The sequence below is a fragment of the Diadema antillarum genome, unplaced genomic scaffold (genome assembly GCF_040938485.1).
Source record: "Diadema antillarum isolate AM-2024a unplaced genomic scaffold, OU_Dant_1.0 seq00000119_RagTag, whole genome shotgun sequence".
In the NCBI taxonomy this organism is placed as follows: Eukaryota; Metazoa; Echinodermata; class Echinoidea; order Diadematoida; family Diadematidae; genus Diadema; species Diadema antillarum.
Genome location: NW_027271200.1, coordinates 1,314,477 through 1,328,231, shown reverse-complemented (window position 1 = coordinate 1,328,231; position 13,755 = coordinate 1,314,477). Strand labels below are relative to the sequence as shown.

General features: G+C 39.2%; 1 protein-coding gene across 1 annotated transcript; it reads left to right on the top strand.

The window, feature by feature from the left end:
- The first annotated feature begins 290 nt into the window (after positions 1-290).
- Positions 291-1,247, top strand: LOC139727093 (lengsin-like). Its single transcript, XM_071638073.1, has one exon. The coding sequence runs from the start codon at positions 291-293 to the stop codon at positions 1,245-1,247; it is 957 nt and encodes a 318-aa protein (XP_071494174.1).
- The last annotated feature ends 12,508 nt before the right edge of the window (positions 1,248-13,755 follow it).

Below are 13,755 nucleotides of genomic sequence, written 5' to 3'. Positions count from 1 at the left end.
AGTGTAAGCTCGTCCCAATCCACCATTTCAAGGGAAAAATAGACAAAGGAGTCAAATTCTCTCTCAGTCACATGATCAGGGATCCAACGGGCTTCAAAGTACCCGGGACCGGGCTCTGGTACGAAAGGGGCATGGGCGACGCAGTTACGTTCCCGGATCTGACGTCATTCCGCGTACTGCCGTGGCGTGACAACGCGACCCGTGTGATTGCCGACGTCACTGTGGACGGCGCGCCGCTTGAGGCACATCCGCGCAATATCGCCCTCCGACAAATCCAGCAGCTCGAGTCTATGGGGATATCGTTGCTGGGGGCCCACGAATTCGAATTTGTCGTGGAGGAAGCAGCCTCGAACGATCCCATTTTCTTTGGATCTAACTGCGGTCACCTGTTGAACTTGTCTCGCGCAGAGTCACTCGTTCAGCAATTTCTGCAGTACTTGCCGCAGATGGGCTTGAATGTAGAGACGGTCGAAAGCGAGGCAGGACCCGGTCAACTCGAAGTGACCTATCAACCCACAAACGGCTTGAACATAGGAGACAACGGCTACACCTTCAAGACTTCCATCAAGGAAATCTGCCAGAAGAATGGCTTCAATGCGTCTTTCCGTTCTAAGCATGCCGAGACCGTGACGTCGTCGTCTCATTTCTGTCACTCGCTCTGGGATGCGAGAAACTCGACGCCGCTGATGAGTGATCCGGAAGGCCTATATGGGATGTCAGCTCTGGCGCGGCATTGGCTGGCTGGACTCCTCCACCACGCTCCGGCAATGACTCTCCTCATGTGTCCGACCATAAACTGCCTCGACCGACTCGGGACTTCCCCGTCCACACCAACCACGGCATCGTGGGGCATCGACAATCGCTCCTGCGCCTTCCGCCTCCATCTACCTTCCGATCCCAGTAATGGCGGTGGCATGTTCCTGGAGAATCGCATCGGCGGAGCTGGCGGAAACCCTTACCTGACTATGGCTGCCACCTTAGCCGCTGGCATCGACGGGATAGTGAGGCAACTCGCTCTGCCAGTGCCGACGGAAGGCGTGGTCCCTGCCGACTTCACGTCCACCCTCCCGACTAACATGTCGGACTGTTTGGACGCTTTTCTAGCCGACGACGTGATTTGCGACGCAATGGGTCCCGACTTCGTTCATTGTTTCACTACCTTGAAACGCCACGAGATGAATCTCCACCGGGAAGCGGAAAGAAGTGGGGATTCCTCGTGGCTTCACACTTTTTTCGAGCACATCTAACAGCAGACTTGATTTCGATGATTTATTCTACGTGGATGTAGAATAAAACAAAATTCTAAACTAGACATGTGGATTACAAAGTGCATTATAAAATTATATATATAGGGTTGATGATTTATGTTGATGATTTAATCACATCAAATGCAACTCAGGCGGTGAAGGCGGTGCTAGAGGTCACACAGCTAATGGTTACATTTTGAAAGATAATTTCTATTCCACAACTTTGAGATTTAGCAATTTCACAACTTTGAAATTTAATTGTGTAACTCCATATTTTTTCGCTTCTTTATAGTTTGTCCATTCGAGAATTAGATCATGAGAGAATTCTAATCCATTGTTAATCACGTTTGGAGAGCAATCTTCTGATTTAAAACACACACACACACACACACACACACACACACACACACAAATCACTACGGGGCATATGAAAGAGGTTACATAGTACGAGTCTCTTTTTGTGTGGAAATTGTCATATCTTTTCCTTTTTCACGTCTGCAATAATGAATAATTTGTCATTTGTATTTGTGAACGAGTTCCCACCATTCCTCATGAATTATTTCAGTTTGTTCATTGCCTGCTGTGACCTGCGCATGCTCAGTTGACATTAGGTGATATATCAATATTGGAGTGATATCATCTCCATGGAACGGTTCCTAGATGTTTCAATCGATGGTTGTCCAAATCGCGTGTTACGGAAACTTATCAACTTATCATACCAGGGCCCTGTTTTTTCAAAGGATATAATCGATTTTGAATTTCCTTAACACACAGGCTGCCATAGACTTATAATAGAAATCAACTTTAAAATCAATTTGATACTCAAATTTTAACTCATAAAACAGGGCCCAGTTGTGATGAAGGCTTTACAAGACATTTCTGCCTTATTGTCTTTCAGTCTAACTACATGCACAATTTTCCTAGTCATGCCAGGGTTTGGATTGGGTTGAGACCTCATAAACTCTCTGTAAGCGGAACAGTGTGAAAGATCTTATAGTCATTGTCCATCTTGCCTATAAACCACGATTGCGGGCTTTCAAACTTGCTTCAATGTTCTATTTTGCATACATATATCGAGGCATTATATAAACAGTTATCGTTACGTAATAACTAACTTATTATGTATTATAGCTAATGGTATACAGAGAGATAAAATGTATATGTATCTGTTTTATCCGGGAAATTTTATATTGCTTTTGTATTCTTGAATAAAAGTCAACAGTTTATATCATATTATTATCAATATTAGAATACCAATAGAATTCTAAGCTATGTACATTTTATATTTTTGTCATCCCTCATTTTTTTTTAATTAAATTCCTTTCGGAGAACGCTGACATTCTTAATTGCACTGAACCTTCCTTTGTATACAACAACGCACAGATGAACACAGTAACACATACACACACACACACACACACACACACACACACTCACACACCCACACACACCAACATGCATCCACACATTTACAATTACATTAAGGATTTTGATAAATATGGAATATCAAAGTTTCATAATAATGTGCGCAAATGAATATATATATATATATATATATATATATATATATATATATATATATAAACAGTATATACGTAGGTGTGACGGAGGAATGACTTCTCGCAGACGTTGCAGTATGTTCACTAATAGCCTTTTATTCTCCCGAGCTTTCGACCGAGTTACCGGTCTTCAAGGGCTTGGGACGTAAACACAAAAGCAGAAAAGCAACCAATTTGCATACATTTGAACAGAATAAGGCAAAAAAATATTTATTAATTTATTACTTATTATTAGGTGATCCGAGAATCCTCTCGGATCACCTTCTGTATCTGTACTGATTCTTTGTTCTTCTTCTTCTTCTTCTTCTTCTTTATTTCTCCGCAAAAGTTGTGTAGAGATAAGCTCAGAAAGTGCATTGCCTATGAATGTCAAACTTATACCATATGTGTATCATGTCCCAAAGACGACATGTCAAGTAAAATCGTAGTGATCAGTCGACCGTGACGTCACTATGACGTCATTATATGAAAACACATTTTCAATCATATCTCATTAATGGAGTGGAATTTCTCAATGAAATTTACGTCACATAAATTTCAATTCAAGGGAATTCTACCCATATTTTCAGAATTCCTCGCATCGTAAAGACGTGCGCGTACGCGCGCGTTGAAATATTTGTATGCTCCAATCAAGCTCAAATTTTTTTGCATACGTTTCAGACCATTTGGAGCATTTTTTGAAAAATTGAAAAAATTGGACGGACGCGTACGCGCGCGCACATATACGCACGTACAGCTCATATGCAACAGAAATTTCCCGATTTTTTACATTTATCGGATGTCTGAAAAGTCAAGGAATATTTCTAGCAAGTTTCAAGTCAATCCGACTCAATATGACGTCATACGGGACTGTCAAAGTTGAAATTCCGCGCGCGCGTCAATGGCGATATACAGTACAACAATGCCCCAAAACCGCCAATTTTAAATCCGATTTTACTCGTCAGGATGGACGGTGACCCCCCATTTTCTTTACATATTCTGAAAGCTGATGAGTTGTACATGTCAGTTTATGGGTTGGCGATACTGAAAAAGTCATTCAAAGATATCAAATTTCTTAATAAAGTTAAAAAAGTAAATTTTCAAAATGACGTCATCAAATTTCAAGTTCATTCAAGCATATCTCACTTTTTCTTTAATTGATTTACGTCCAAATTTCAATATGTTGTAGCTTATTAAATGGTCTTTCAGATATATAATAACAACAATTTGATTGGATGACGGCATCACCTCGTAAAAATGGATTTAAAGTAATCTTGTCAAATTTGACCAGTTTACGTGTTATCTCTATGGGAGTGCAGTTTTTCTGGAAATGAAAACTGACATGACTATCTTTATCGAGCACTAGCTCACTTATGCTTCGGTGAATTTCTCCCATATTTTAGTATGTTGTAGCTGAGACTTTGGGCTATCGTTAATGTGCCCTTCGTTTTTTCATACGGAGTCGGCATCATGCCCAAAAACTTGGTTGAAATTAAAGCTTATCTTCCATGTATTTTCATATTCCTTTCTTTCTGCAACTTTCTTTGCAATAACTCAAGAAAAACAAGCTCTATCAGCCCAATATTTTGCACATGTTTAGTTTATGTCACGTACATTATTTCATAAAATAACAACTACTTGATCGGGCACCTTCTTGGGTATGTAAATTAGGGTCAAAGGTCAAAAATGTTTCATCCTGTATCTTGGTTAATACATGTCTTATCTTTCCCATATTTTGCATACGTAAAGACCATGTTACAAGAATCATTTCACAAAATAACCACTTTTTGCTCAGACGCCATCTTGTCTGTGCAAAGTAGGGTCAAAGGTCATATGTACTTCTTTCTTTATCTTTATTATGACGTGTTATCTCTATGGGAGGGAATTTTTCTAGATGTGAAAATTGACATGATTGTCTTTATCGACGACTAGCTCAATTACCCTTCGGTGAATTTCTTCCAGATGTTAGTATGTTGTAGCCAATGTAATACTCTTTAAGTTTTGTTAATCAAAGTTTTAATCGGATGATGTCTTCACCACGTGAAAATGGATATAATGTAACCTTGTCAAATTTAACCAGTTTACGTGTTATCTCTATGGGAGGGAATTTTTCTGGAAATGAAAATTGACATGACTTTCTTTATCGAGCACTACCTCACTTACTCTTCTGTAAATTTCTCCCAGATTTTAATATGATGTAGCTGAGACTTTGGGCTATCATCAGTGATTCTTCATTTTTTCATACGATGCCGAGATCACGTAAAAACTTGGTTGACATCAAACTTATATTCGATGTATTGAGATATTTCTTTCTCTCTGCAACTTTCTTTGCAATAACTCAAGAAAAACAGCCCCTATCATCCCCATATTTGGCACATGTTTATTTTATGTCACGTACATTATTTCATAAAATAACAACTACTTGATCAGACACCATCTTGGGTATGTAAATTAGGGTCAAAGGTCATAAATGTTTTAACCTGTATCTTGGTGAATACATGTCCTATCTTTCCCATATTTTACACACGCAAAGGCCATGTTACAAGAATCATTTCACAAAATAACCACTTTTTGGTCAGATGCCATCTTGGCTGTGCAAAGTTGGGTCAATGGTCAAATATACTTCATTCTGTATCTTCTTTATAGTGTATACCGAATTTGGTAACAGAGATAGCAGACCTAACTCTCTTTTCTAAATGAGAATCCAAATATCACACGTCCAATGTCTCTAAACACAGATGAAACCTATATGGTCATGCCTATTGCGATCAGGACTCGAATCATTGATTAAAAAAAATCGGATCACCTAATTTGTCAGTCTTGACAAATTCCAAGTCTAGTTATCGTTAGAATTCTTATTGTCTCATCACCATCTATAAAAATCATTATATACGTGTGTGTATGTTAGTGTGTGTGTGTGTGTGTGTGTGTGTGCAAGTAGAGGTGGGGATGAGAAAAACATGCCAGAACTAGATAAGTTTTTTGCTGGGCCAACATGAATTCTCGTCTGTAAAACATTTCTTCAGTAACAGTTGAGGTATTATTCGTCTTATTATTATCATAATCATTATTATTTTTCATCATGTGTAAAATTGACCAAAGAGGAAAACAATGAACTGAAACGGTGGCACGACATTATGCTCCATCGCCCTAATGATTATGCGCATGCTCGTCCAACAATATAGCTCCTTCGAAGAGTTTATCATTGCAAAAAGAGCTAACTCCTTTTAATTCTTGTCAGCTGTAGATGTCTTGTGATTAAACAGCTAAAAAAACGAAGGAAATTGGTAAGAACATAAGGGGATTTTTTTCTCATTAAAGTTCCTTGATATTTTCCTTCTTATGCTACAAGTTAGGTGGCATCAGAAAGACTTTATTTAAAATGTTTTAAAATGGCGCTTAGCCAATTTTGCGATTAAGCTCTTCATTAATTCTGCTAAGGTAAAAATTGCTCCATTCTATTATGCAATTGCTCCTCTGACATCTAAACTCGACAGATGTTTCCTCAGCCGGTGTGGTAGGAGATAATGTCCGTCCGGAGAAACACTCCGGGGGACCTTATTTCCGGGTTCGAATTTAGGAAATAGTATCCTAGGACCAAATATCCGTTTCACAAGGACCTAATCGCCGCTGAGGGGGGATCGAATCGCCGGGTTTATACGAAGAAGCCTATTCGGGGGAACAAATCGCCGCTGAGGGGGTCGAATGGGCGGGTTTATACGCAAATTCGGGGGGACCAAATCGCCGCCGAAAAAGGACTGGATCGGTGGGTTTAGAAGAACAAGCCTACTACATAGTATTCGGTAACATCAAAGGCCTCACGCTCCTTTTCCAGGCTCCCATAGAAACCTGTGTTAAATGCAGCATATTCTATGAATCATAAAAAATCAATCGAATCATAGAATTTTTTTAAATTGAAGCAGATGAAGGGAAATTTTCTCTGCTTTCAAGCAAACAACATATTTTGGGATGTTGTCCAGCTCTAAAAAAAGTTAAAAGAGACTCCATACGAGACTAGTCATACAGTCACTTTCAAAAATGATAAAAATAGCAAATTACCTCATACATCAATAAAAAATCATTAAAAATACAAAAACCCTGATTCATTCAACTTCTTCATAACCTGCAGAAGCTCCTGTCCTCAAGCAATGTCAAACACTACCAAAAGTGGCAATTTTCCATTTGACTGATTTTTAATGATTTTTTTGGTAAAAAATAACATTACCTCATCTTTGTACTGCCTTCCCGGTAGGCAATGCGCGAGTTGAATTAGGAGCGTGAGGCCTCAAAGTGCAAGGGAAAAAAAATCAGCAGGTCAGAAGGATGATTGCCGCTGAGGGGTTGTTGTTTGATTTGTTTAGTAGAGTCAAGTTGATCGAAGAAATACTTACTGCTCCATAGTAGTCCCGTCATAGCGGGGTTATTGACAAAATGTGATTCATAGCAGTTCTTTGGACTTAATGTTGGGAATTGGGCTCTTTTGTCATAGAGTTAGGTACGCTGAATCATAACAAACAAACCCATAAACAAGTATAATTCTCAGTGCAAGACCAATAATTGGCATTAAAAAATGGCTACCAAATCATCACCTTTTCTCCATTCTTGCAATCTATCAGCTTTTCATAAAGTTTCGACAGAAATGACAAGATAATAAAATCCACTAACAAGACTAACATTACCGGAGACTTCAATTTTCATATGGATAACGAGGTAGATCGGGAAGCCCGGCTCATCTCTGAATTGATCGATTCCTTCAATTTAACACAGCATGTGTCCGTTCCTACCCATGAACTTGGACATACTCTTGACTTGATATTGTCACGAGCTTCAGATGATCTGGTCAGTGATGTGTCAACGACAGAATATCTGCCTTCAGATCATGCTGCAGTATTATGCTGTCTTAATACCAGGAAATCAGATCCCATAATGCTTAACATTTCGTTCCGTAAAATACATGCTATAAACATTGATAAATTTTGCAGAGACATTCTTCAGTCCGAACTTTATACAGCTCCTGCAAATGATCTTGACGAGCTTACAGACCAGTATGATGCTGTCCTCAGACATATTTTAGATGTGCATGCCCCTCTCATATCGAGAGAAATAACATGCCGACCTAATGCACCATGGTACAACGACGAACTGCGCAGAGTCAAACAGGAACTCCGACACTTGGAACGAAAAAAGCGATCTTCTGGGCTTGAGGTTGATGCGCAAAACTTCAAGAATTGTCGTAATAAATACAATTATCTCTTGCGCGATGCCAAATCAATGTATCACATTGACCAGTTCAAAGATTGTGATACTCGTGATCTTTTCAAGAAGATGGATAAACTATGCAACCCGCAGAATACAACAGTGCTTCCTTCTTGTGATTCAAGTGATGTTCTAGCTCAGAGATTCTCCCAATTTTTTGCTGAGAAAATCAATCGTATTGTTGATAAGCTCCAGACTACGCAAACATCATTTGATGTTCCTCGTGTCGAGCGTACATGTGCCGTAACCTTTGACAACTTTTCATCAGTGTCTGTTCAGCAAGTCATTAAGATTATCAACAATTCTCCATCATCAACCTGCGCACTTGATCCCATCCCTACATGTCTCGTGAAAAAGTGTAGAGAAGAGCTTGCTCCCATCATAGCTCGGGTTATAAACATGTCATTTGAACAAGGTGTTTATCCTGATGTCTTCAAGCATGCCCATGTGAAGCCGCTATTAAAGAATAATAACCTGGATGCTGAAGACATGAAAAATTACAGACCAATTGCTAATCTGAAGTTCCTGTCTAAAACCGTTGAACGTGCAGTTGCTTTACAGATACAGTCATACACCGAGGAAAACAGCTTGAATGCCAGCATGCAATCTGCGTATCGTAGAAATCACAGTGTGGAAACAGCTTTACTTGGGGTGTCCAATGATCTTCTTCTTACCATCGATAAGGGTCTAGAAGCTATTCTTTTAATGCTGGATTATTCTGCGGCATTTGACACGATATGTCACGACACCTTAATCCATCGGCTTCATATCAGATTTGGTTTTCGTGACACAGCACTTCAGTGGCTCGAATCTTACGTCACTAATCGCTCTCAGTCTGTCGTCATCGACGGGCAGACGTCGACCAGCTGCTTGCTTCAACATGGAGTTCCGCAGGGCTCAGTGTTGGGGCCGATTCTGTTCACTATGTATGTATCACCAGTGGAAGATTTGATAACTTACTTTGGTTTTGGTCATGCAATCTATGCAGATGATACTCAACTCTATGCTACAGGAAAACAAGGGGATTGGCCAATGATTATTCCAAAACTGGAGGAATGTTTGCGTGCAATAGCTGATTGGTCTTCAGTAAACAGCCTCTCAATCAATGAAGAAAAAACTGAATTGCTTCATATATGTTCACGTTTCAGGAAAAGGAGTTTGCTTCCTCCGATAACTTTCAATGAGTTTATTCTTCGTCCTACTAGATGTGCACGCAATTTAGGGGTTCTTTTTGATGATCAACTGACTTTGATTGATCATATCAACAGTATATGTCGTACAGCGTCATTTGGACTACATAGAATTGGTTCAATTAGACGCTATCTTGATCAATGTGCGACTGAACGACTTATACATGCTTTTGTAATGAGTAGAATTGATAATTGTAATGGATTGTTATATGGTTTGTCAGATTCAATGTTAGGTAGACTACAGCGAATTCAAAATTCAGCTGCAAGATTGGTTACACAAACTCACACATATGACTCTATTTCTTCAATATTACACAAGTTGCACTGGTTGCCAGTCAAAGATAGGTTAGTTTATAAGTTACTTGCAATTGCATATAAATGTCAACATCAGTTAGCTCCTTATTATTTGCAACAGCTCCTCCAAGAATATCAACCTTCCAGACAACTTCGCTCAAGCACCAAACAATTGTTAAAACCAGTTCATGTATCGACTAAGTCATACGGTCAACGATCATTTCAATATTCAATACCTCAACTTTGGAATCAGCTCCCCAATGATATCAGAGAATGTTCATCATTAGATCAGTTCAAGTCTTTATTGAAGTCTCATTTGTTTGTAAAGTAACCATTGCTTTGTAAATTGTTTAATGATGTGTTTTAAGTTGATATATGTAATTTTCTACTTTGTATTGTGTGTTCTTACACATGTATAATCTGTCTTTTCTCATTTCTAAAAGCGCTTAGAGACTTGAATGTAATTTGCGCTCTATAAAAATGGTTCATTATTATTAAGAAGGTGACCAGGGGCCGCAGAAAAGAAGTTGATATACTATTCAGTCCTTTGTCGTATTATCTCACAATATAGGCCTGTTATATATTGTCTTATATTCTACAATGTTACATTTACCTCATTCTCTGTTGCCTGAGAAATTGAAATGTACATCACTATGTTTCTGTCGAAAGACGAAATAAACTTTGAAATGAATTGAATCCATAATATTTAGTAACATGCAAATTATGGGCAAAATATGCAAAGTAGGAACGGCCATGTAGGGACCTACATATAAGGACAGTGTGTATATCATAATTGCCCGTGTATGTTTTCACTATTTTCATTGATTTATTTTTTGCACTTCATCGTCTAGGGAACAAACTGCTTATATGGTGTCTTCATGCATAGTCATAAGAAGATCGGGTATATAGTAGAGCGGTTAAACCCTCAAAATCATGAGAATTGTGCAAAATTTGACTAAAGTATGAAACTTTCACCAGTGTTAGTACATACCAAAAGATTCATTTCAAGATCAGGAGGTAAGTCTGATTTGACCTCTGATGACCTCCAGAGGTCAATGAACTTTGAATATCAGAATATTGATGTTTGGAGGCATTTGTGAATGATAGGCTTAGATCTTGGTTACGCTGCACTAAATATGCATTTGTACTACAAATCTTCTGATTCCACAGGGTATTGACAGGTTTCTACCTTTGACCTCTGATGACCTTTAGAGATCAATGACCTCAGAATACCATATTATTGATCTGTGATGCTATTAGTTAATGATAAACATGGTTAAGATGTGCAAAACAAGCATATCTGTTTTGCAATGAAACTGTCTTCATATTCCAAAGAGCAAAGACAGGTTTCTAACTCTGACCTCTGGTGACCTTTTAGAGGTCAATGACCTTAAAATATCATAATATTGATCTGTAGTGTCATTAGTTAATGATAAACATGGTTAAGATGTACAAAACAAGCATACCTGTTTAACAAGAAATTGTCTTCACATTCCAAAGAGCACAGATAGGGCTCTACCTTTGACCTCTGGTGACCTTTAGAGGATGTACAAAACAAACACAATTGTAGCCCAGATGGCTACTAGCACATGTTTATAATAAAAAATAAAATAGAATAGAATAGAATAGGATAGAGAGTAAAAGAAAACAGAACACTGCGGTCGTTTTCCTAGACACCCTGTGAGGTCAATATATGTTCAGTCTTTTCCCCTTCTTGGAGTTTACGAAACCGTTTATCTTCCTTCCAGCTATTTCCTTTCTTTTTTTCTTTTCTTTTTTTGGTCAAAACCACCTCTTCCAAGAAAAGTCTATGGTCATAGGAATTTATGAGTTTGATGTTGGCTACTTTCCGCGCTAGTGGTCAGCACTCTCCATCCCAAAGCCCCGCGCCAAATTACGGGGAATGACGTGATGACATGTATTTGCCCTCTGATCCCCAAACATAAATGACCCTCTGAGCTAGAAGGTGGCCCTCCTGCCAGAATTTATCCCTCTATTTTAGCATTTATTGTTTAGTGGAGTGGGTCAAACAGGAACTCCATAGACAAATTCAGGGGTAATGACCCAGAACAACGATGACGTTGGTTGCCATAGCCTAAGGACACTAATATTCATTTGGTTTATCATTTTGATATCCAAGAAACAATAAAGTCTTTACCAGTGGTTACAGAGAACAAGTGAATGAAGAAACTAAAAGAGAGTGGGCGAGTTAATCAGAAATTGAGATGAATCACAGAAAATTGAGTTTTCACAGAAACGAATAGGAGGAGCAAATTGAACATTTGACCAGTAAGGAATTAATTTCTAGTGAACGCCACACCCCATTATAAGATTGAGCCAATGAAATGCTTTAGGGAAAGGAAGTTTGTTAGTAAATTAGTTATTAAAAAAACATGTCTCAGCCCAGAAATAAGTTAGAGTGGCAAGCACAGTGGGAGCGGCTTCACACTAAGTCTATGTAGTGAAGCAAAGGCAGCAGAGTATTTTGGAATTTTGAGGAACTTTGAGAATAGTTGGAAACTACAGAGATAGAGTCAGGAGTCCCCCTTTCTTGGTACATCATTCCCCCCCCCTTCCAAATCAACCAACTAATCTTTAACGACGCTGAATGCACCATAGACCTACGCTGTGAATGTGATGAGGATCTGACTGTCATGACTGAACCGGCGAGCAGCAGGACATAAGGAAAAACTATGAGTCACGATAAGACAAAACTTTGGTTTACGCCAATTTGGAGTGCAATTACAAACTCCAAACAGTCAACTGGTGTCATCGGAGATGTTGAAGCGCCCTGTCAGACTGATACAAAGTGGAGAGTGATGGTGACGAAGAGAATATTGACAGCGTGACGGCAGACCGCTCAACGGACGGCCCAGTCACACTGACGAGATCGACAATGACATGCAGACGAGGACCTCATTCGTCGACCGAGAGTAATCATTTAAGAGGAATGACTTTAATTTACGTTTGAAGACATTTCAAGAGATGTAGTAGTCTGATATGTTAAGGGGCACATCATTCTACTGTTTGCAGGCCCCTATAAATCACTCTGTCGAGTAAATTATATATGAACCAAATGGCTTCAGTCTATTGAACATGTATTGTGTTGAAAAGTTCATGGTAATTCTTTGCCAGGCAAAATGTGTACGTGAAAATTCCGATGTTAAAAGCATGCGATGGGAAATGTAAACAGTTTGTGCAAATGCTTCTGTGTTTCCTGCTAAACTTGTTTGTTAGTGGGGAAAAGAAAAGAAAAGAGAAGAGAATTCTCGCTCTACCACGTCTACATACCACAACGCCTACGGATATCTTTGTTTCACATTGTTTGTGGGGAAAAGAAAAGAAAAGAGAAGTCTCGCTTCATGAGAGATGTTCAGATCCCGCTCGACACCACAACGCCTACGGATGTCTAGGCTGAAGGTGGGTTTGAATGTCTTATAGGGCCGATAGAGCACCAACAGTAAGTGCAGATTAATTGGCACGCTATCTTTTGAAGAGAAACAATGCTTTGTTTCACACAAGATGAAAAAGCAGAAAGACAACTGATAATCATCCGCTCATGTCAAATCAAGCAGAAGTTTTTCAAAACATTTCAAGAGGCATCTTGGTGAGTTACAGTCTGTTAAACATGCCAATATACTGTGAAAAACAAATTGAAGGCCACCTGCAATAGGCCACCTGCAATACAGCCTCGCATTTTCCGACATCACAAAAACTTTGATCAACACGTTCCATATATACTCGTGATGGAGAGGGAAAATAATAAACAACAACATTGCAAGATTAATGCATTTCTTCCAAGACAACAGACAGGAACTGATTCCACGTAAAATACATAAACATGTATTTTGATTTTTTCCATGCATTTTTCCCATATCATTACACACAATCATTATACACGTATACTTGATAATGGTGTTCAGCTCACTGTGTGCAGACTGAGCACGACCCGATAATTCAGAACCTCTGCCCAAGGAGGTACTAGGCCTAGTACCTCCTTGCTCTGCCTGAGAAAGGATTGTAGCCTATCCCGCGAGTCAAAAAGAAGCTTTCTTATCATCTCGTGCATCCTGTACTCTATGTGCAATGCACTCATCATAGAGACAAGCTTGCCTTCACCCAAACTGTTTAGATATTGTCATTGGAAGATTCTGATGATCGCATACAGTGGTTGTGCACCTATAAGAACGCTGGTCTGACCTCAGGATGTCTATCCAGTTTAGTCGTGGA